The sequence below is a fragment of the Capsicum annuum genome, chromosome 5 (genome assembly GCF_002878395.1).
Source record: "Capsicum annuum cultivar UCD-10X-F1 chromosome 5, UCD10Xv1.1, whole genome shotgun sequence".
NCBI classification, from domain to species: Eukaryota; Viridiplantae; Streptophyta; class Magnoliopsida; order Solanales; family Solanaceae; genus Capsicum; species Capsicum annuum.
Window position 1 is genome coordinate 30,013,303 of NC_061115.1, and position 26,519 is coordinate 30,039,821.

The following is a 26,519-nucleotide window of genomic DNA, read 5'->3' on the forward strand; positions in this document are numbered from 1 at the left end:
TTAGGCCTTAGCCATTTCATCATCAACATCATCATCATTTGCAGTATCATCTGCATTATTATCTAGACCATGTTCCTTAGCTCCCATATCAGGATGTTCTTTGTCCTTTGACACAATGTCTGAATTGCTGCCTCTCCTATCAGTAGGTACATTATCATCAATAGGGTCAATAAACTCTGGACCTATCCATAGTAAAGTCCTGGCTTAGTGACTGAGAGGGTAATCCAACTCAACAGCATGAATTTCTTCATTTTTTGCTGGTTTTCCCTACTTACAGTTGTAGCATCTGCAGTTCAAACATCTTTACTATAATCTCATCATTCCAAGCCTGGCGTTTGGGCATAGTGAGTATCAGCCCGTGAGCCACAACTAAGCTTCTAACTCTCATCACATTAATAAGGCGCATATAAGCCACTGTTTGTAATCCAGGTCCTCTTTCTCAACCCTATCCTTCCTCAAGAATTTGGTTAGCAATCCTCCGAACCCATATCAGCATCCCTCATGGTATCTCGCCTTCTTCATTGTAGAAAAAAATAAAAGAACCTACATTGATATCAATGTCATCACGCATAAGAGCATAAATTAAACATACCCTATCACATGAGACGTCAGTCATATGTTTTCCTTTAATGAGGCAATGGTTGACCATCTTCCCCCTATATACTCACCTCTCTATTCATTTGAGTATAAGTAAAAGTTGAATAGAGGCCAATGCCACATTGCTGAGACCATCTAGCTATAGATGTACTTCCATACAAGAGGTGGCAGAGGTGGGTGTATAGAGGGGTAATGTTCAGCTACCTCAATAGCTCCGCATCAGCCTCGAGAATACCCAATAATTCATTCAAGTCCTTAGGTGTAAAGGTGACCTCTTGCCTGCAAATCTTCACCTTATGGTCTGAGTCCCTGGGGTCCTATTTAGCATAAAATTCACTTACAAGGTGTTTTTTGCACTCCATAGGCTGCTTGATCACAAAGGTCATGTGCAATTTCTCCAACCGGTGAACCATGATCAGATACTCACCCTGTAAGCTTTCCCTATCTATAAACACTTTCGGGATGTACTTGGTCACAATGTGTTTAGATTACCATTTTTTTCCAACTTCAGTGACCTATCTATACCCATATCTCCGTACCAACCATGAGGGACTGCCAGAGCTCTTGGTACCCTGTTAGACTGCCTGTTTCTTTTCTTTGAGGGCTCAGATATCCTAGCCTTATCTTTTCTTTTTATTAGCGACGATCCATAGTACTTGTCAGTCAAAAAATACACAAAACTAGAAAGACATAATCTCAGAATGTACTAGCTTATACTAAGAGCGGACAAGGTGTAAAGAAACTCACACTGAGTTGCTAGCATAGGTGGACAAATTTAAGAATAGGGTACTCAGACTTCCCCTTGTTCACGTTTACATCATAATTGCTTAAGCACCCCATAGCGACAATAAACCACAGACATGTGACTGTAATAGGGCTTTACATACTCATTTACTTGAAACAATGCAACAATGTTTATCACTATCAATTTCATACATGAAGCAAACTGTATTTCCTATCAAAAGCTCACTTGGTATAGCAATACAATTAACACCCGGGTTACGGAAATTTAACCCATAATGCATATAAGTAAAAATTCACCCCAATTACATAGGAGAGTCAGCAAGCACTTCAAAATCAAAGTTCTGGAACACCCCACACATTTCTAAGTAAGGTACTCAGACTTCCCTTCTTGGTGAAGCACACTCCCTATGCTAAGCAAGTTCGAGCAATGTACGCACAATTGCAACTTTAAATCAATTCTATTTCTACATTAGATGATAATTCAACATTTACCCTAAAGTATACTTAATAACCAAGTTCACCCATTGGTAAAGTAGTTAAGCATATACATAAATTAAGGCCTAACAATAAGAAACACACTAGACACATATCTTTGAAATATCTTAGTATATATCAATAGATCCACATAATCACAACCCAATTATGATAATGATTTTTGAAATTGCCATCAAAATAAAGAGAATACATAAGAAGACTAGCACTTACCTGATGTGAATTGAAATAGTGAAAGGACCTTGAAGTTCAACCCTTGTAAAAACCCAGAAGTAAGAGGATTAGTTTATTGAAAGGGGGCGGCACACTAGATTGAAAGTGCGAAAGAATGAGGGGGAATTGGGGGGTATTTATAAAAGAGGCTAATTAATTAGTGGTGGGTTGGGTTAAAGCCCGAAAATTTATTTAAATTCTCCTTGAAATGACCCTTATCGCAACATGGGGCTAGTTTTCCACATCTAGCTTCGCAACATGGTGTTATTGTGGTAAGCTACTAGAAATTCAACATTGGAGAAATTCACTTCACCGCAACACGGTCTAATCGCGGCAAGCTACTGGAAATTCAACATTGGAGAATTTTCCTTTATTGTGATACTATCTAATCACGACAAGCTACTAGAAATTCCCTCTTAGGTACATTCTATCCCCTTTTTCTTACCTTCTTTAATACCTCACTTGCACATATTCTACAAACCTGATTTCTTCCTTTAACGTGAAATTTGCCTGCCTGTAGTTATCACCTTTTCACCTCAAAGTCTCTCATCCCTGCACACTAAACAAAAATAACATAAGGAAAAATGGGTTGTTCCCACTCAGCACCTTAGTTTTGGTCGTGGCACGACTTATCTTTTTGTATTTTTTGCCTTTTTCCTTTTTCTTTCTACAACTAAGAAATAAACTATACTATTATATTACATTCTTGGGTTGTATCCCACACAGAGCCTTAGTTTATGTTGTGGCACGACTCAACTCAATTTTATTCATCCGCTAAGGTGATGGACACATTGTTTTGATCTCTATGATTCGCCCAATAATGCTTCAATCTCTGTCCATTCATAAAAAATTTTTAGTCTTCTCCTTGTTCCATAGCTCAACAGCTTCATGAGACGTCACTCGCACCACTTCAAATGGCTACACCACTTAGATCGCAGCTTACCTGGAAAAACCTTTAATCTTGAATTGAATAACAACACCAGTTGTCTAGGCTCAAAAATACGATGCAGAATATGCTTAGCATGCCATTTCTTGGTCTTTTCTGTGTACAACTTTGCATTCTCATTAGCATATAGGCAAAACTCATTAAGTTCATGCAATTACAATAATATTTTCTCACTAACAACTTTCATATCGAGATTCAGTTTCTTTACAGCCCAATAAGCTTGATGCTCAAGATCCAAAGGCAAGTTACAAGCCTTCCCATATACCAATCGATAAGGAGAGGTGCCAAAGAGTATTTTATAGCTGTCCTATATGCCCATAGTGCATCATCCAACTTTTCAGACCAATCCTTACACTGACCATTGACCGTCTTTTGCAAAATCTGCTTGATCTCCCAATTAGATACCTCTACTTGGCAACTCATTTGTGGTTGATATGTAGTGGCCACTTTGTTCCTAAAACCATATCTAGCCAACCAATTTTTAAACCATGTGTTAACAAAATACGTACCTTCATCACTGATAATAGCTCAGGGTGTGCCAAAATGAGAAAAGATATGTTTTTTTCACAAACTTCATTACAACTATCTCATCATTCATATGTAAAGCTGAAGCTTCTACCCACTTAGACATGTAGTTAACTGCTACTAAGATAAACAAATTTCTATGAGATGGTGGAAATGGTCCCATAAAATCTATCCCCTACACATTAAAGACCTCAACCTGAAGAATGTTGTTCAGGGGCAACTCATGAAGCCTTGATATTGTACTTAGTTGTTGACATTGATCACACCTCCTTACAAAGGCAACCACATCTTTAAACAATGTTGGCCAAAAGAAGCCTGATTGTAACACCTTTCTAGCTATTCGTTCACCCCCTTGATGGCCACCATAAGGAGATGAATGGCACTTTTGTAGCAGTTGTTTAGATTCAGCTTCAGAAATAGACCTGCGCATAATTTTATTAAGGCAATATTTAAAGAGATAAGGCTCATCCCATATGTATGCACGAGAATCATGTAACAACTTCTTTCTCTATTGATTGGTAGCTTTGGGAGGATATAAACCACACACTAACAAATCTACAATCCTTACATTCTTCATTGCATCTTACTATTCCTATGGCCTATTAATTTTGGGACTTATATTTATCCTAAATTTTATGATGCTTTAGATTAGTATAACAAGAGTGTAAGAATAATCACATGACTTGATAAGCATATAAATCAATAATCAAACCATAATTACACAATCATTTTTGTAGACAAAACCCTAGAAAGAGGGTGTTTTTCCACTTATAGTCTTAGAATGAATCAAAGTAATGGAATTCATAAGTAAAACTACAAAGAAACTAAGTTAAAGAAGAAAAACCCAAGCGTAGAGCCCCTTTGATGCCTTCTCTTTTTTCCAATTGTCAGGTGTTCCATATATTAGGTGTAATTGTGTCTGGATGCTACTTTTATAGTACTTTAGGTATTTCATGGTCATTCCAACACAAAATATATTCATTTACCACATTGCTCCTCACTTAAAAGACGTAAATATCAATTTTTGGACACCTCGGGAGAAGCCTCGCACCGCAAGGACAAAGGATGGACTTAGGAGTGCAGAACCCACCAAAGAATAGGTGAGGTAGTGTGGGATGTCCATAAGGGGTGAACCTCACACCCCGTCCAATTCTTTGTTGGGTGCGGCGCAAGGCACCTCCAACAAGGTAGGAATTCGCCTTATTTTTGCTCATATCTTCTCTAATGTTTAATCCTTATTTTTTCACTTCTTATGAATTGTTTGAAGGATTCAAATATCTTGAAAAAAGCCTCCAGTAGTGTCCTACAACATCATGCAACAAGAATTAGTTCATACAATACATTAGATCTCATCAAAGTGCACTAGAACCAAGCATAGCTCAAGCTAGCATAACTAGTTTTCTCTTCTAAACTCTATTTGATCATTTTAATTCTTAACTTGTTTCAAATGCACCTTAAACACTATAAACATGTCACTTAACATAAAAATACACAATTTCACCTTAATAACTCATTAGGCACATTAAGAAGCCCTTAAAATAAAGCTAAATGTGCATAGATGATGACATTTCGGAGTATAAATACACCTAAGATTATCACCCCACACTTGAAGCCTTATTAGTCCTTAAACAACTCCTTACATTATGCACCATTAAATAAGACGCTAATAGCACTACTCAAACTAAACACTCAATCTAGAACTATAGTGACAACATAAACAACTAGTTCCATATTAAGAATGTTGTATTACAACTGAAAACTCATTTATGCTACTTCAAAACTTCCTAACCTCATGAATTGACTCTCCCAAGTTAGAAAAATATGCACATTACTCAACCAAGAGAACATATAAGTCATTTATCCATCATTAAACATGCGCCCTCACCATAAAAGACTCAACCAATTACACTTACTAATATGCAATGGGTGTAAGAATCAAATTTCATTCACTCTCACAAGGAATTAACATGTCACATAACATAAACCATAAGCTTGCCCTTAGTGTAGTACTCTACTACTATCAAAATGTCAAGGCTCAAGATCAAGTAGGAATTTAAAGGTTGTAATGTTGGCTAAAGGATAGGTAGAAATTATTCTGGCCAGTAATAGTGACTATCTTCACTAAGAACTTTAATACATCACACTTTACATCAGACTCTTCTCTAACCAACAAAAATTTTCACCACTTTTATTTTTCTACTTCTATTTTGTTTTCCCCTATCTTTTTAAGCTAGTTCAAACATCTTAAGTAAGGAGTATTTGGTATTGTTATATGATTTACTTTTGATCAATTTTTCCTCATATTCCTCTCAAATAGAGCATATAAACTTTTTCAACACACCAACAACTATTTTCTTATGGCTTCACTTTCACTTTTCCTTCTATAATTTTTCACTCATTAACCTCTCAATCTTTCAACTAAAGTGTTTTGAAGTTTTGGATCAAAGTACGGTTAATTGAAATAAAGTGAATAAGCTACACGTGATGCTACGAAACAATAGACTAAAGTCTCAACAGACCTAACTAAGGTCATATAGAATGGGTAGATACATAAGGTACAAAACATGGCTATCAAAGAAATGCCTATATCATCTCCTAAACCCAATATTCTTTTTTTCACTTTACAAACACACTAGGGAAGTTCTAAACATCAATATGAAACAAGAAATGCAACAAAACCCTCACTCACATATGGCACATTCTCAAATCAAGAATGATATCTATAGACTCTCAACTAAGCAATAGTCAGAATTCAAAATTAATCCAACATTGTACAAGAGTCATACAAATGATCCTAGGTGTCTCATAAATAGTCATTCAACTCACTACACATGTTTTCATATTCAAAACCAACTCTCATCATGTAATCATACATAGAACTTGGTAAGAATATCTCATTTATTACTAATAACAAGAATTCTAAAATTACTACTAAAAATAAAAAAGAGATACTGAGTTCAAAGGGCTACCCTTTAGAAAAGAATAGAAACAAATGAAGGGGTGGGTAAAGTGTCCTTCTACTAGACAGACACCCCCCAAAACATAAAATATGCAAAGAGAAAATCTTTTTGTACTTTTTTTTAAAATTTAGTCAAAAACGATAAAATAATGGATATGGAAATTCTATAATACCACTTCACCCTAAACAATCAGAAGATTTCCCACCCCACACTTAAAATCACACTTTGTCCACAAAGTTAAATTAAAAGTAAGGATATAGATAATCCCTAAAGGTCTTTAGGCCTAGCTAGTCGCATCATGATCATCAAAAAGATCTGAAGGACCTCACACTCAGTCTTTGCTATGCTTCATAGCTAAGATCCCATTTACTTAAACTTTCCTTCAACATGTTGACACAAAACCAAAAAAAAAATATAATATGATACTTAAGAAAAAGTAAAAATAATTACCTTAACTTAGGTTGCCTCCAAAGAAACGTCTCATTTATTATTGTGGCATGACACAACTGACAACCCTCAACCCCAATCTCTCATCCTTTTTCTCCTACTCAGAGCCCATATTCTTATTTTTTTATGACCTTTTGAGTGCTTAATCTCTAGGTCCGATGCTCTTTCTACACCTTTTTTTTAGGTTCCTCCTCAAGTTTCTCAACTTCATACTTAATTGTTACTTTGGCTAACTCCATGAGAGTGTGCAAAGAGGTCACTATTTTCACTCCTCCACCCCATACTTATCATCTTCCATCATTATGGTCATGCACAAATCTTTATAGTGTGAGGGTGCATTGAGTGCTTTGTACACTTTGAGGACCACTTCTTCATCATTCACTCTCATTTTAATACTTTTTCACACATATATCAGTGCTCTTCCAATTTCCAAGAATGGATGTACCAAGATGATTGACACCATGTCATCTGTGTCATAATTAAGACCAATAAAATCTACGGTAATAATGAAATTGAAAACCTTAATGAGAGAATTCTTTATGATTTCTTCGGGAACCACTCTTGTTATGTCCGTTATTTAGAGCCCAACTGAACATGGCCTTGGTTTTCCCAAACCAAGAGCATTAAAAACTGAAAGGGACATCAAATTTATACTTCCCTCAAATCACTCAAAACAAACCACATCACTTTTACCAATTTATGTAGGGAGGGTCAAACTCCTAGGGTCCTTGATCTTCTTGAGCATCTTGCTCATCACCACTGAACTGCACTCCTCAGTAAGTGTTACTATCTCAATGTCACCCAGTTTGGTCTTGTTGGTCACCACATCCTTCAAGTTCTTAGTACAATTTGGCATTTCCTACCAAACATCTAACCAAGGAAGGTTAATGTGAAATTCCCTAAGTATGTCCAAGAACTTATTAAAACAAGCAACATCTTTAGCCTTTTTAAGCCTCCGAGGAAATGGTAGTGGTGGTCTCTCGGGTGTATGTTCAGTTGTCTTTACTTATCAGTCTTCAAATTTTCCTCAATTTTTTAGCCTTTTTGGCTGTCACTTGCTTCTTACTGACACCTAATTTTTGCCTTCGACAAATAGGTTTGCTTTTCATTTTTTCGATTTTAAATAAAATTAAAATATTTATTTTATCCGAATAAATTCTTTATGAAATATTCATTTGAGTAATTTTTTTTAATTAAGTAACAAATTATATATTTCTTTACTCACGTATACAAGATCATATAATTTTGTTTGCTTAAATAATTATCGCTTCAAAAATTGATTCTTAATGAAGAACTATCTTGAATGAATTTAAATGGGTAAAAGCTTGATTTTAGAATAATTTGTCCTAAAAAATAATTTATTTAGAAAATATTTATTTGATTTTATTTAATCAAAAAGCTCAAGATTAAATTGATTATTAATTCATGTCAGATTGCAATCTAAATTAGCCAAAATTATCAAATTTAGATCGTAATTGAAAATCAAATTGGCATCAATTACAATGTAATTGGCCAACTGATTTTTAATTTGATCAAGAATTAAAAAAATTGGTTAAATCCTAATCTAATTGGGTTTATATTTAAAATAACCCCAAAATCCTAATCTACCCATCCCCCTGTTTAATTAATCATCAGCTGCACCAGTAGCCAAATACACCGCCCCGACAGGCCCAATAACAACCACCTGACCCGACCCACACCCATATAATTCCCTCCCCCTTTACACCAACCAACGTATAAACACAACAACTTCAACAACGTACAGATATGCTGCCAGTACAAACAACAACATTCACACCTCACCCAATAACCGTCTCAACACCAACGACAAATATCAATAAAGGATATCAACCCATTAAAACCCTAGCTGCATCACCATCTATTTTTAGCTATTTCAGCCCGTTGAAACCAACAATAGCAGGGAAACAGTCCCCAAAAGGTGATACAACAAAAAATTTCTTTGAATTCATCATTAATTCAAGAAAGGGAGAAGATTCTTTGTTGAATTTGAATTCAAACTCCATCCACATGTTTTTGAAAAAAATTCTCACTTCAAATCAAGATTTTCAAATTTGGATTTGATCTATAAATAGCCCAAGCCTTCACTTTCCCAAAGAAGGAATTTTTTGGAGAAAATTGGAAATTTCAGAGGAGCATTCTTCTAATTCCATGTAATCAAGAATTCTAAAAGAAACTGATTCAAAAAACTCAATTTTGATAAAAATTATACTCCTACAAGTCAAAATCGAAAGTACGATAGTGAAAGCTTTATCGTTATAAGATCGTTTATCGCCGTTCCTTCTTTAAAAAAAGCACTCATCAATTCCTCACCTTACTTCATTTATGTTAGTTTCGTTTCAGTCATTGGTTTGGTCATCGTTATGATCCGTCGTTCATTCATTTGGTGTCACACTCATTTTGTTTTTGCTGATGTTTAGCGTAGTCTTATTGTTGGATTTTGAATAAATAAATGGCTCTATTCTACATCCACACAGTGGTAATGATAGATAAGTAGTTGGCCCTGTTAAATATATTTATCTCTTGGTATTTTTTCATCAATATTTTGTACTAGCTTGTCTTAAAAAAGTTTTATTGTTTGCTTCCTAAACTTGATTTTGTTTGCAATACACTCCACTACTCTAATGGCATATGTCGGCACATAGAAATTCTATAATTCATCATCCCTCTTGGGGATGTTAATTTCGCCAAGGTTTGGTTCAAAGTTTGTTTTTGCCTCTTCTAAATTCCTTTGGTTATGCATATGAATTTAAGATAAAGATGATATTAAAATAAGTAACTTTTCTTTTTGTAAAGTAGTTACCAATAAACATGTATTTTTCCTAAGCGGAGATCAATTCTTGTTTCAACGTAATTTGATCCAACGTTTGATTACATGCGATAATTTGCTTTTAATCTAATAAATTCTGATCCTTATTTTATTTTTTTATGCATGAACTCCATCTTATGAGTCCACCAAACTCTCCTTTGCATATATGGGACCAAGTCCCATTTCTTCGAGTCAAAACCTCACACCAAAGTTCCAAAACAGGATTGATTTGTGGCGATAGACAAAAGATATATGGGAGAAATGTTGATATAGAGGCTGCAGAGATGGAAAATGGGTTAAGAAACCCGAATATGTTTTCACATTGGACAGATATACATCCAATATACTGTAAAAACGTAGATATTGAAGTTTTTGATATACAACTGGCATACAAATAGGAACGAGGACCCAAAGTCCATAATTTAAAGCCCAAAAGTTGGGCAGCTTATTGATGTGCCAAGGAGGGACCCAACTTTAGTTCTTCTCTTTCATTCCTTATAGTTTGTAATTTATCCTTATTTATTTGTATTAACTTGCACTTTAATCAATTAATCTAAACAAAATCCCTTAAGGCATTGTCATTTTACTTTATCTTAGTTTTCTTGCACTAAATTAATTTATTTATTTTCACCTAATTTATCTTATCTAAAATGGATTAAATTAGTTCCTTCGATTTTGTCCTTAAAGAGAGTCTTCTAAAAGTGAGTATTTTATTCTAAGATGTCATTCATTTTGTTCATATGACTAATAGTTTGTTTCGATTAAGGCAATTTTCTTCAAACCTAAAAATCTAAATTTTCTTGTAAATTCTAACTTTTCTTAATTAATAAGATATTTTTAATTTGATACTCTCTTAGAATTTTTTCCCAAAAGGTGTTATTTATAACAAAATGGACTTTCCTATGGTAATAATAACAACAAAAACAACAACAACGTAACTAGTGTATTCCCACCAAGTGGGGTCTGGGGAGGATAAGTGTACGCAGTTCATACTACTACCTCAAATGTTAGATAGAGAGGTTGTTTTCGATAGACTCCCGACTCAAAATAAAGTAATCTAAGATAAAATAGTGAATAGTAATAGAATAAGATACAATTGAAATTAACATATTCAATAATACCAAAAGAAAGATACTCCATTTATATACCAAATCATACAACATCCTAACTCAGACTAACCTTCTACCCTAATTCACCTCCTCCACAACTTCATATCTAGAGTCATGTTCTCAGCAAGCTGAAGCTGCTTTATGTTATGTATAATCAGCTTCCTCTAATATTTCTTCCGTGTACCTCTACCTCACTTAAAACCATCCCTACCCAACCTCTCACACCTCTGCACTAGGGCATCTGTACTCTTTCGTATCACATGATCGAACCATCTTAACCTCGCTTCCCTCATCTTGGCTTTCACCAAAGATACTCCCACCTTATTTCAAATAACCTCATTTCTAATCCTATCTTTTCTAGTATACCCATACATCCACCAAAGCATTCTCATCTATTCCACCTTCATCTTCTGGATATGGGTCCTTTTAATAGGCCAACACTCTGCCCCATACAATAAAGCTGGTCTAACCACCACTCTGTAGAACTTGCCTTTTAAGTTTAGGAGGTACTTTTTTGTCACACAATATACCAGAGGAGAGCCTTTATTTTATCCACCCTACCCCAATTCGATGAGTGACATCATCGCCAATCTCTCCATTCTCCTAAATCATCGATCCCAGATACTTTAAACTATTTCTTTTATTGATACAATGAGTGTTAAGCTTAACAACCATATAAGACTCATGAGATACCTCATTGAACTTACACTCCAAATATTTCATCTTGGACCTACTCAACCTAAACCCTTTAGACTCAAGAGTTTTCATCCAAACCCTAAACTTAGCATTAACTCTACTACGAGTCTCATCAATTAAGACTATATCATCCGCAAAAAGAAAACAATAAGGCACCTCATCCTGAATGTGCCTCATAAAAATATCCATCACCAAGACAAAAAGAAACGGACTAAGCAACGATCCTTGATATAACCCTATCAAGATGGGAATATTCTCGAAGTCCCCTCACTCAATCCGAACCTGAGTCTTGGCTCCATTATACATATCCTTAATTGCCCTAACGTATACTATAGGTACCCCTATAGCCTCCAAAAACTTCCAAATAACCTCCCTGGAAACTATATCATAGGCCTTCTTTACGTCGATAAACACCATTTGCAAATCTTTCTTTATTTCCCTATACCGCTTTACCAGTCTCCTGATGAGATGGATGGCTTCTGTAGCAGAGCACCCCGGCATAAATCCAAATTGATTTTCTAAAATAGTAACAATCCTCCTCAACCTCAACTCTACCACCCTCTCCCAAACCTTTGTAGTGTGACTCAACAACTTGATACCTATATAATTGTTGCAATCCTAAATGTCGCCCTTATTCTTATACAATGAAATAATTGGAACTGATTAAACTAATTAAACATATATAAAATGACAGAGTTTCTTGTGCAAAAACAAAACCATGATGGAATCTGAGAAAAGTACATACTGGTACACCTTTACATTCTGATAAAATTTGAAAAGAGGGACTAAATTACATAACTGACTTTAACTAACATCTGTGAAGCCTCTATTATACTGAGTATAGATAGCTGGGACATGACCCCCAACTATCCCAAATCCATATGACTAAATAAATAAAATAAAAGTACTACTTAAACTATATGACTGACTCTAGCCTTTGAATCAAAAGGACTCATTATCTGCTGACTGGAAGCTGCAATCTATTTGAATATGGTATGCGTGCTACAACTGAACTAATACCTACATTATGAGATAATGTAGCACATATAAGTATATGTGGATCAGTACTTTGAGTATCTACTGAGTATATGAGGGTGAATGCATAAGTAAAACATAATATCAATCATCATAATTTGTAAGATAATGCATGCTAATTTTAAATGACTCACATAAGCTGGAATATCTAAAATACTAAAGATCATGAGTAACAAATCATACTTTATAAATCTAGTGAGTCATAATATTTAGTTCTAAAAGTTGTACTTGCATTCTCTCTTTAAATCATACTGTCTAAGTGTAGAAAGGGATCACTCTTTAAATCTGAAATTTGAAACTAATATCTTTCTGTAAAGCATAATTTGAGTAAGCTTTGTAAGCCTTTACACTTAGTTTTATAAAAGCTTTCTGTTATTCTTTTCTGAGGAATTATTCTAAAAATCTTTACCATTAAGATGTATGGAAAAACACTTTATCTTAAGGCTTTAAACCAATAGACTGTTTTAAGAGTAGGGGATATCTTTTGAGAGGTTTTTCTAACCAACATACACCGTGTGAGCATCATGGAGTCCCATATCTGGCCCCTTTTAGGTAGGGTTTTTCTACCCTTGCCATCAGAATAGAACTACAATCTAATGTGATCACAATCTGAGTCATCGACATAGAAGTGGGAATAATCTGAATCCTATGGTGTCACGTAGTTCTGGGGTATGAAACCTTGGAATCATACCCAACTCGATGCTAAATACTACTCCTATTCTTATGCTCAAAATCTTAAGAAATTCACTTCAAATCTAGCACAAAGGTTTACAAGAAAACCAGTTATGCTTTTCTTTCTTTAAATCTCAAGTTATCTAAACAAAGTAGATTCTTATGTTAGATTAGGACCAAAAGGTCAAATCTTTGTCAAAATTTGTGAGCAATCTTATCTGAGGGTGCTCATAGCATAAATAATCTTGAAATAACAATCTTAAATTGGGGATTAATGACCCCATGCATCAATCTCATATTAAAAACATCTTAAAATTCATGCTTGATGATATAAACACTCATAATTTGTCATAAAATCTGGAAATTACTGCACAATGCATAGAAATGTAAATATAATCATGTAATTCAACTTCTAAATCATAGGAAATCTCATAATATTACAAATAATGATAATGGGTATAAACCCTAACTTAAATTTCATGGGAAATCTCATAAATTGCAGTAAATTTATAATTAAAATAAAGTTTTGGGCACAAGGATGAAAGAATTATCCTTGTTTAGACCCCACATACCTTGGATGATGAACTAGATGAACAAGTTTGCTTTTGAGATTCTATTTGTACTATTGAATGATGATTCTTGGTATTCTTGAACTAGGAACTTTAAATCTTGAACTGATTTGGGGAAAGAATGGTGGAATATTGGGGATTCTTGAAGTTGAATGATGAAGCTTAGGGTTTTGGTTGAGATAAATTTTGATAAACATAAGCATAGAAGGTTTGTAATAGGATTAAATCGTATGTTTGGACGGATTTGGGGGCTTGGGAATTGACCAAAACACCCCTCTTGAACTTTTAAACGATACTGGAAAAGCAGCAAAAATCTCGATTTGGCTGGCCACCGTGACATGCCACAATCGCGGTGGCTCACTGGAAAAGTATGAGTGGGAACTGGGCTTTCTCTGCGACGTGGAGCTATCGCGGTGCCCTATCGTTTTGCCAATTTGGCCACTGGTGCGACGCGCCACTATCTCGTAGGCTTTCTGGAAACTGATAAATGTGAAATGGGAATCCTCCGCGATGAGGTGGAATCGCGGAGTCTCACTAGAATTTGACAACTACCAATTTACTTAGCTCTTCGATGCGCTGAGAGTCCAAGTGACACACTGTCAACCTAAAAATTCCATAACTCCTTCATCGAGTGTTGGATTTGGGAGAATTTGGTATCGATGGAAAGTTTATTCAATTTCCCACACAATGAAAATTTGAAATCTTGAAAATTCCATATGGAATAAATATTATTCATTTTGGAAGCTATCTCTGAACATTCTAGGAATGAATTTAAGCTAGAAAAGTTTGGGGTATTATAATATCTCCCCCTTGGGAACATTCATCTTTGAATGTGGCTAATTAGGCTGAAATCACTGAGGAATCTGAGGCTATAAGCTATCATGCACAACTGAAATAAACTGTATGACTGAATCCCAATGTAATGGGCTACTGAACTGATCTGTGAGTGCATAAACTTTCATGAGAATAGCTATATGCTTTAGATCGAAATGAGAGCATCAACTTATGACTAACCATTACTTTAGGCTGGATCTGATTTCATAAGAAAAGATTGAGAGGTTTATGTCATGAAAAGTCGGGACACTACACTTCCGAACTATGGAAGCTCACTACTTCAATCCAACACCGATTGTTCCCGAATTTGATCAATGAGAAGGAAGAGTAGTATTACCGGTTCCTGCATCGTTTAAGGATACAACCGCCCAAAGACGGGTTAGGGGTGAACGCTGGCATGCGCTCAAGATAAGGATAAAATAATTCCAACCTTTTAAACAAAGTAAACCAACCATATGCATTCACAACCATATATAAATATACATATACATATATAACCATGCCGGGGAAGGGAACCGGGTTTAGTATGCATTTAAAACCATTAAATTGGGTATGTGTAGCTTAACTGTCTTAGAACCGCCCATAGGCTATATGGGTTCAGTGTAACCCCTTAAATAGGCCCCGATGCATGTAGCCGCATGAACCGGAGATACCAAAGGAATAAGGGATTCCAGAGTACCCTTCACTCTCCATGATACATATGTACAAGTGTACTTAGGGTATTCCCGTGTACCCCATAAATATCATATATGAGGTCGTCATGACCTATCCTCATGTCGACAAACCTTAGGGAATTCCCATGTGCCCCATAGGTTACATTATTTAGTTTTCTTGGGGGATTCTCATGTACTCCGCAAGTGCATTATTATTAGGCTCACTTGGGGGATTCTCGTATGCCCCACAAGTATTTTATTATTAAGATTTGCGTGGGGGATTTCCTTGTACCCAACAAGTTATTCAACATTCAAACCAATTTCATCATTTTATTAACTTGGCAGATTCCCATGTACCCTGCAAGGTTTTCATACAAATCAATTTCATAGCCACCAAGGCTTTATTATTTAACCTTTCCAAACCATTCACACCATTCATAACATTTAAAACCATTCTAAACCTTTAAACCATTTATACCACTCAAAACATTTAAACCAATGCAAAACCATCCAAATCCATTTAAGGTTCCATTACCAAATCATACCATGCAATAGTTTCAATAAAAGTCACATAAACATTCTCCTAGAAATTTTATCAAACATATTGAGGGCATACATTTACCAAGTCCAAAACCAAAGCATAAACCATCAAGTTTAGGGTTACTCATGACCCATTTGTTACACCATAATTAACAAGCACCCACATATGCAAACCATCACTAGTAATATGTGAAAACATATTTTAAACCAAGACCCATCAATATGCATCAAGACCTTCAACATTGGTTTCCAAAGTCACTATTTATGATTCATAAATCAATGTTTAAAACACATAAAATCATTCCTTAAGTTGGAACTAACAATGAGGGAAGGAGTACATACCTTATTGAAGAAGATTCACGGAAGGAAACTTGACTTTTGATCCCTTCGAAGCACACTTGAAGAATCCCCAGCCTTCAATCTTCAAGAGAGTGTTTAGACATGATATTTGGATTGTTTTGATCTTATAATGAGTTCTATGAGAGAACACCAAAGGTTATATAACATGGGAACATAAGGGTTTAGGGGTTGGAAATATCTGGAATACCCTCAGCTTAAAAGCTGAAAATCAAGTCCCAGGAGGGTACGACCCAAACCCTCCTTAGTCATACCCTAGTGTACAAGTGGTACCCTAACTCGTACCCTAGACCCCACCATGGTTCCCAATACTGACCATCATATGACAACCTAGGTCTAAGTCATACCTTAGGGAACAAAAAGTACCCATAAACTGTACCTTGGATAGAATCATCAAGACCAAACCTAAGGCATCATACGACTTGGCATCATACGCCTCGTATCCTACCATACGACTAGTATGATGTTGAGTCGTACCTTGGACAGAACCCAACCAAAACTTACTGACCAATATACGAGAAAGGGGAAACTAAACTGTATCCTAGGGTACCATTGGTACCCTTGAGTTTTACCTTACCAAGAGTGTCCAAAACTCAATAAACTTTGCAAGGGTCAAAGTTTTGGTTGTTTCATACTCCCCCACTAGGATCATTCATCCCCGAATGACGGGTAAGGGAAAGAACAAGCACGAGATAGCACATTAACAAAGATCAAACTTCCCTCCAACTAAATTAGAAAAGAAGGCATACTACAGAAAGAGAAAATTACCACATACCCCAAACACAATTTACACCTCAACACCTCCATTCCGACCCTTTACCAAGTAAGCTAACAAAGACACAAGGAAATCCGACCTTCCTTTAACCTAGTTAGAAAAACATAGATGTGTTGAAAAACACATACCTTACGCATGTGTTTCCGGAATGAACAACCAACACGGATATTTGGACTCCAGGTCCCCTTCCGTATCCCAAATGGCTTCCTCGGACTTTTGGCTCCACCATAGAACCTTTACCTAAGCCACACCTATTGTACATAATCAGTGAACTTGCAAACCCAAATACTGACCGAGACTTCCTTAAGGAACAAAGAATTCAAGATACCAATACCACTCAAAGGACCACCCATGCCTTACCTCATTACCAACATATGGAATACCAAATAAATGAAGCTCATGCTAGAGAACAAGTCCAATTTACTTACAATTCCACAAAGACACATCACTACGAGAGCTTGAGTCTAGGTATACACCACTTTCATGTTCAAGCCTATCCAAAGCTAAAAAGGAGTTAACTTAGGCCACCGGGCTCTATCCCTTACATCCACCCAAAATACCACTTCACTTCCATCACTATAGCCAAGCATCATGCCTCACCAAGACACCTATAAGCACAACACTCCAAAACCCTAGTCCTTATAGTCCCCCTAGGATCTCCCCCACTTAGGGACTCCTACATCCCTTATTTAAGAATATCACCATGCTCTCCAAGCCACTACCATCCTAACATAAGAAGAGTCATTTAAGGAACCAAATTACAAGAGTTTCACATGCCACTCAAAGAAAGATCCTCGAGACAAGACACGGCACCATACACACTAAGTACTTCATAGAAACTGCCTAGACCATAATGAAGAACCATCCCGACATAACCTTACCATAATAGGAGTTTTTAGGACAGGACACCGAAAGAAACACAACCGTATCTACCATAGGTAATGTAATGCAAAGTCAACACGCATATCCATGGAATAAGGTGAATGCAAAATGGGAACCTTAGGCATAAGTGTTAATAGAATGCATACAATACTAGTAGAGTACTCTCTTAACCGAGATAGGAGAGAATCACTACAATATGCAACCCGGCCTTTCCTTGAAGTCCAGTGCTAGAAGAAACTTTTAGATTAACCCTCAACCTTCATCCCTTGACACCTATAAGCACAACACTCCGCTCTAATCCTAAGCTAACATACTCTCTTTACCAAAATCAAACATCTAGGTTCAAACTTAGTATCTATCAACCACCATGCATTACTAACAAAGTACACCATGGAGAATATGCACATACATGGTCCACGCCACAAGGAGGACACCTTAAATTCCTTATTCACCAACTAACAACCTATATATTTTCAGGGAAACCAATCCCCTTATACGTGCAAGAATGAAAACACTCCACAGAGAAATATTAGAATGGATGAAACCTTAATCTAAGAGATCTCTTAATTTCCCTTCAATCCCCTTTAACTCAACCAGAAAAATTCTATAAAGAAAGAATAGAAATTGGACAAGTGCCCAAAAAAAGTCCAATCCAAAATCAATCTCCTCATTAGAAGCACACCATGAGGGTCATCAAGAAGACCTTAGCAAATTTATTCACCGCCAAAACCAAATACAAAGAAGGACCTTTCGAGTTAGATTTTTTAACACGGACCAAACAAAATTAGAGACACTTCATGGAGATCGAGCTTCGAGCTCTAAGGTATGATATAACCTTTCCTTTAATAACAAGGAAACAATCTTCTTATCCTATAAACGACTCACTAAGGAGCCTAAAGACAACCTTTATGGATTCACCAGTCTAATGATGCATAGCATAAGTGTAACCAATCCATCCAAAGAATATCATAGAAATCCACCAAATCGATTATACAAATCCACCAAAGCCTTTTTACTACCAACAGATACCACACACCCTATATAGACCCTCTTGGTAATCACAGAGTCACCTATCGGGGTAGAAATAGAGAAAGAAAATAGTTTGAAATAACCTTGGGACAAAAACACACAACAACACATGGGGTCACAAAAGAGAGAGGAAGCCCCAAACCAAGTAAATCATACACACCACGGGAAAAGAGTTTTCAATATACCAGTGTCAAGATCTGAAGATGTCTCAGACTCCTGAGAAATAGTAAGACCATTAAGATGATCCCGACCAATGTCGAAGCTAAAAGCAACACCCCTTGGTATAGGAGCTAGAGAATTGGTAATCGGTACCGTATTTTCCTAAATGGAAATCATTATGGGAAACATCCATTGTATGTGACCAACTGACCATAATGAAAACACTAATTCCTCCCTTTATAGTAATAACTGTGGTACAACCGACTGTAAAGTCGGCAGAAAGAGTAGCATGGGGATGACTGAACTCTACCGGCCTGAAAATAATACTCACAAGAAGATTGGGGATAAATAACACTGACAATAACATGGGAACTCCCCGGATTCCCTTGCTCAAACCACTGTCCACCATTCCTACCACAAATTCTCTGACCCCTCCCTGATTTGAACATTAAGACTTCTTACTTTGTCTCCTTATTGACCTTGCCTAATTCTTTCCCATACCACTAGGGTTTATGGAGACCAGTGGAACTCCAAAGGGAAAATAAAAAACTGTGACCCTTGACTGGGTCTGTGCCCCATTAGCTGGACTAGGTCCATCCATGTTGTCCTTGAGTGAGACAGGTGAGTTTTTATAAACTTTAGATCGTTGGGAAGGCATGATCTGAAATATGAACCTAAAGAAGAATTAAGGAAGAGTTCAAGACCTTGGACTTCATAACCCAAAAGTAGAACAACAAGAAAGTGAAACATACCTAAATTCCTTGTAGCCTCCTAATTATAAGTGTGGTGAACAACGCATCCATAAGCAAGACTCTACTCGACATGATTTTGTGGATACCCCATGACACAGAAACCTAAGCTATGATACCAACTTGACACGACTCAAACTAAGGCCTTGTCCTAATGGGCAATCTCAAGTCCAACCAGGACTGGAGATAACCCTGATACCCAACCCAACCAACCATCATGTACCTTGAGTCAGATGAACTCGAAATATATAACAAGTTAGTGTATGCACGATCTAACACTTTGGGATAGGTTTATAACCATGACCAACCCAAGCAAGTTCTACCACCTAATATCCAATCAATAACCAAGCCAAAACCAAAAGCTAAAACCAAGACAATGATCCAATGTACGTATATAACATAAAAAAATCTATACCCAAGTCCATAGTTGTCTATACAAAGCCTCTAGACCAAATCAAAGAGTACCTAGTCGGGACATCCCTCCGACCGTAGCCAAAAACAAAAGTATATAAAGTAATCCATGACATGAAATAGATGTCTTCTGAGCTATGAAAGCTCACTACTTTAATCCAACACTGACTGTTCCTGAATTCGATCAATAAGCAAGAAGAGTAGTAAGGTCGGTTCCTGCATTATGTGGGGATACAGTCGCCCAAAGATGAGTTAGCGGGTGAATGCTAGCATGCACACAAGATAAGGATAAAATAATGATAACCTTTAAAATTAAGTAAACCAACCATATGTATTCACAACCATACATACATATATATATATAACCATGCTGGGGAAGGGAATCAGGTTTAGCATGCATTTAAAACCATTAACCTAGGTATGTATAGCTTAACCATCCTAGAATTGCCCATGGTCAATATCAATTTAGTGTAACCCCCTAAACAAGCCATGATGCATATAGCCACCCACATCGGAGATACCATAGGAGTAGGGGATTCCCGTATATCCTTCGCTCTTCATGATACATATCAACAAGTGTACTTAGAGGATTCCTGTGTACCCCCTAAGTATCATTTATGAGGGCGTCATGACCTATCCTCATATCAGCAAATATGAGTTTTCAGTGTTTGTCCAATAGACTCTCACCTTCATGGTTATCTATCACACCTCACTATTATTGCCCAATTAAAACCATTACCACACAATCAGATAACTAATTTCATTTATTATCAATCAAGGCTATTACAAGTGGTATCATCATACTGACTATAGCTTGAAAACAACGTCCTTAGCAAACCTTAAGAGATTCCCATGTACCCTATAGGTTACATTATTTAGTTTTCTTAGGGGTTTCCCATGTACTCCGCAAGTGCATCATTATTAGGCTCACTTGAGGGATTTCTGTGTACCCCACAAGTATTTTATTATTAATCTTTGCTTTGGGGATTCCTTTGAACCCCACAAGTAATTCAACATTCAAAACCAATTTGATAATTTAATTCACTTGGGGGAATCCCATGTACCCGGCAAGGTTTTGATGCAAATCAATTTCATAGCCACCAAGGCTTTACTATTTAAACTTTCCAAACCATTGACACCTTCCATACCATTTAAAACCATTCCAAACCTTTAAACTATTTATACCATTCAAAACATTTAAACCAATGTAAAACCATCCAAATCCATTTAGGGTTCCATTACCAAACCATAACATGCGATAGTTTCAATAAAAGTCCCATAATAAAGTAAAAAAATTCTCTTAGGCATTTTATCAAACATGTTGAGGGCATACCTTTACCAAGACCAAAACCAAATCATAATCTATCAAGTTTAGGGTTACTCATGACCCATTTGTTACACCATAATCAAAAAGCACCCACATATGCAAACCACCACCAAAAACACGTGAAGATATAATATAAACCAAGACCCTAAAATATGCATCAAGACCTTTAACATTGGTTTCCAAAGCCACCATTTATGATTCATAAATCAATATTTAAAACACATTAAATCATGCCTTTAGTTGGAACTAACAATAAGGGAAGATGACACGACCCGACTAAGGGCCTTATCGTAATGGCCATCCCAGGTTTGACCGGGACCAGAGACCACCTCCGTTACCCAAACCCAACCTCCAGCCGCCTGCCCTGAGTTAGCTGAATTCCAAACATTTATAAAAATAGTGTTATTTTCCAAGTCAAGACTCTGGGATAGGTCACAATCATGATCGGTCCAACCAAGTCCAACCGTCCGACCATACCAACCAAACCAACCAATGCCAAAATCAAAGGTCATAAACCAGGCCACAAACAAATAGGAACCAAAATGAAATATGATTAATCCCAAAATAAAATAAGATGGAACGGTAAGAAATTATGCCCAATGATGTTAGCCCCAATAATAATGTCAATACTAAGGTTGATACAACTACCGATAAACCCATAGTAGTACCACAAAGCCTCTAACCAAAAGAGTAAGGATATCCAGTTGGGATATGCCCCCAACCATAGGTAAAACTAATAGCCAAAATATAGTCAAAGTGTGTAGGAGTATCCATATCATGAAATGGAGCCTTCGAGAAAGATAAAAGCTCACCACTTTAATCTAATTGTTGATACCAAAGTTTGAATGCTAAATAGGAGGAGTGGAATGGCCAGTTCCTACATACGTGGGTATACAGTCCCCTGAAGATGGATTAGCGAGTGATCGCTAGCATGAACTCATAATAAGGATAAAATAATGTCTTTAATAAATGCCAAGTAAAACCATCAATAATGCATACAACCATACGTATATATAGCCATGCCGGGAAAGGGAACTGTGTTTATAATGCACTTAAAACCATTACTTGGGCTATGTTTGTCGTCCTAAACCACCCACGAGAAATATGGGTTCAGCTCCCCCTGCTAAAAGGGCCCCAGTGTATGAAGCGACAAGACCAGGGAAGAAAAACCTGGGATGACTACTACATCCCCTAACATAAAGTGTGGCATTATGAACACGGTTATTAAGACCAAACCTCACATAGGCAAATATGAGTTTCCAATTTTTGTCCCCCCAGGTCCTTCACCTTCCACATCTTTACTACACCTCCCTCTTTAAGCCCAATTAAAACCATTTTCAACCAACCAAACCATTATCCATTTATTAACCAAGGACATTAGTAGTGGTATCATCATACCGACCAATAACTTTCAAGTATTGTCCATAGCCAACCATATATAGATTAAGGGACTTCTATGCACCCTTTCATTTACCATATTAAACCACTTGGGGGATTACCATGTACCCCACAAGCATCCTTTAACCTTTCAAAAATATTTAAACCATTTGAGTTCATTTACCAAGTTAAAACAAGCAAAAATTCCATTAAAAATACATTAATGCAATGAAAACATTCTCATAAGCATTTTGTCAGACACCTTGGGGGTTATAACATAACAAAAATAAATTCCAATTACCATTAAACCATTCCCATACAACCAGGTATCCAAAAGAACCATTTATGCATATAAAATCATAACTGAAACCGTGGAAAACCATAACCAAGTATTTATAAATAAAACCCCTAAATCAAATTTGTAAACCAAATCATACAATAATAAAACCATGAAAACATTACATAAAATCATGCCTTTAGTTGGATCTAACAATGGGGGAAGAGAACATGCCTTAATTGACAAGGTAGATGGATGGAAATCACCAACAAGATCCCCAAATTATCCCTTTAGTTAAAACCCTAGCTTGCTTTCCCCAAAAGCTCTTGAGAGAATTATGGAGTGTTTTAAGAAAGTTTCTAAGTGTTAATGAATATAATAATAGGGCAAATAACCTTTGAAGAGTGTTAAAAGTTGTGGGTCCTTATTGGGTTAAGTGGGGAAATATCTAGAATACCCCCACTTAAGTTGCACGACTGACCCTTATGAGTCGTACCTAACCTATACGAGTGGTACCTGTCTCTCACATCCTAAGCCTCAACCCTTGGACCCAACACTATCCAGTATATGACTCATCAAAACCAAGTTGTATCCACAATATACAATCCATACCATCAACCCGTACCCCTATCAGAATAGAACACCAAGAGGCTTGAACATTGTCCTCCATACGAGTATCCAGTATGATTCATACCCTGACTTATGGCTCATGGTGAGCTACTCGTACTCAGACTAAACTTATGTTACCAAGTCTAAGGGAAAATCCACTTCAAGAGATCTATATCCAACCATACGACTCGTACCACCCTAATTTAATTTCACTCCAATAATCTATCCAATCCCACCAACCAACACTAGTCAATGTACGATAGGACCATACCATCCGTACCCTAACATACGACTTATACCCTAGAGTCATACTGGGTCCAGAGAATAGAATTCCAGGAAGTTTTGTAAGGTTCAGAAACTAGTGTGTTTTAGTCTACCCCACTAGGAACATTTGTCCCTGATTGACGAACAAGGTAGGTTGGACGCAAACACGAGTCATTTGCATTATCAAACATTAATCCAACCCTTAGATGTCGCTACTCTTACCTTTAAGATAGAAAACAAAGATGTAAGAGATCCAACCTTTTCACAAACTTAGAAAATAAAGATGTGTTTAAGAACACGTACCTTCCGTATGAATCCCAGGAGCAAAAACCAAGAAGGGATACTTGGACTTCATGTCCTCCGCTTCCCACATAGCCTTTTCCACCTTGTGATTTCTCCATAGTACCTTAAGCAAAGCCACATCCTTGGTTCGCAACCGACGAACCTGCCTATCCAATATCTTAACTAGGCCCTCTTCATAAGACAGAAAATTTGAGATACCCAATCCCTTTAAAGGAACCATCAAAGAAGGATCACCAACGCACATCTTAAATATAGAAACATGGAATACAGGGTGAATGGAGTTCAAGCTAGAAGGAAACTTCAATTCATAAGCAACATTACCAACCTTCCGCATGATCTCATAAGGACCAACAAATCGAGGGCCGAGCTTTCTTTTTTATCTAAACCATATTACTTTCTTCATGAGAAATACTTTAAGAAAGACCTTATCTCTAACCTAAAACTCCAAGTCTCTACACCTAACATCTGTATAGGACTTTTGGAAACTTTGGGCGGCCTTAAGTCTATCCCAAATAACCTTTACCTTCTCCATAGCTTGATAAAACAAATCAGGCCCAAACATATCTGCCTCATCAAGCTCAAACCAACCAATAAGAGATTTATACCTCTTAACATACAACACCTCAAAAAGGGTCATACCAATACTAAAATAATAGCTATTATTGTAAAAAAAACTCTACCAGAGGTAGATACTCAGCCCAGTTGCCACCATAATCAATAACGCTCGCCCGAAGCATATCTTCCAAAGACTAAATGGTCCTCTCTGCTTGCTCATCCATCTACAAATGAAAAATACTACTTAGACTAACCTTGGTCCCCAACCCTTTCTGGAAAGACCGATAGAAATGAGATGTAAACTGCATACCATGATCATAAATAATTGAAATAGGTACCGCATGCATCTTCACAATCTCCTGAAGATAAAACTTTACATAATTCTCCACCGAAAAGGTAGTCCTCCCTGGAAAAAAGTGAGCAGACTTCGTCAATCTATCCATGATGACCCAAATCGAATCAAATTAGTTTGAGATCGAGGAAGATCAGTAATAAAATTTATGTTGATTACCTCCCATTTACATTCGGATAACCCAATCTCTAGATACAACCCACTAGGTCTTATGTGCTCAACTTAGCTTATTGACACACCACACATTTGGACACAAAATCAACCACATCCCTTTTCATACCATTCCACCATTAGATCTCCTTCAGATCATGATACATTTTCATCAAGTCGGGATGTATAACATAATGCAAATAGTGTGACTTAGCCAAAACTCTTTCTCGCAACCTATTGACATCAGGGATGCACAACCCCCTTTGTACCGTAATGTACCATCACCACTAATTTCAAATACCATCACCTTTTTCCCACTAACATCACTCTTAATTTTTATCAAGATAGGATCTAACACTTGCTTCTCCTTGATCTCTGTACCAAGAGATAATCAAACCACTTCCTATACCATCACATCACCATCCTCTGAGTCCAAGAGATGAACTCCAAGATTAGCCAAGTAATGGATAACCTTCACTAATTCCTACTTTCCTTCTTCCACATGAGTTAAACTCCCCATAGATAACCTACTAAGTGCATCATCAACCACGTTAGCTTTACTTGGGTGATAATGAAGACTCATATAATAATTCTTGAGAAGCTCCCATTATCTTCTCTACCTAAGATTTAGCTCTTTCTGAGTGAACACATACTATAGACTCTTATGATCAGACAAAATATCCACAAGCACACCATACAAATAACGCTACCATATTTTTAAAGCAAATACAATTGCCAACAACTTTATGTCATAAATAGGATAATTCTTCTCATGCATTTTCAAATGCCAAGATGCATAGGCAATCACCTTCCCATGTTGCATCAACACACAACCAAGGCCCACCCTAGATAAGTCGTAATAAACCACAAACCCATTATTAACTTCTGGCAAAGTCAGAATTGGTGTCAAAGTTAGCTTTACTTTTGACTTCTCAAAACTCTCTTCACAAATATCCGACCTAGAGAACTTGACCTTTTTCTGAGTCAACTTAGACAAAGGAGCAGCTATACTTGAGAAACTTTCCACAAACTGCCTATAATAGCCAGCTAAGGCCAAGAAACTCCAGATGTCAGATAGAGTCAT

At 36.7% G+C, this 26,519-nt stretch overlaps 1 protein-coding gene across 1 annotated transcript; it reads right to left on the reverse strand.

The window, feature by feature from the left end:
- LOC124898462 lies at positions 1–26,519 on the reverse strand. The gene is made up of 5 exons (XM_047412108.1): positions 26,146–26,519; positions 3,792–3,939; positions 3,565–3,692; positions 3,258–3,458; positions 1–136 (listed from the first exon to the last, which is right to left on the reverse strand). Exons 1-5 carry the CDS (start codon positions 26,517–26,519, stop codon positions 1–3), a joined length of 987 nt encoding a protein of 328 aa, XP_047268064.1.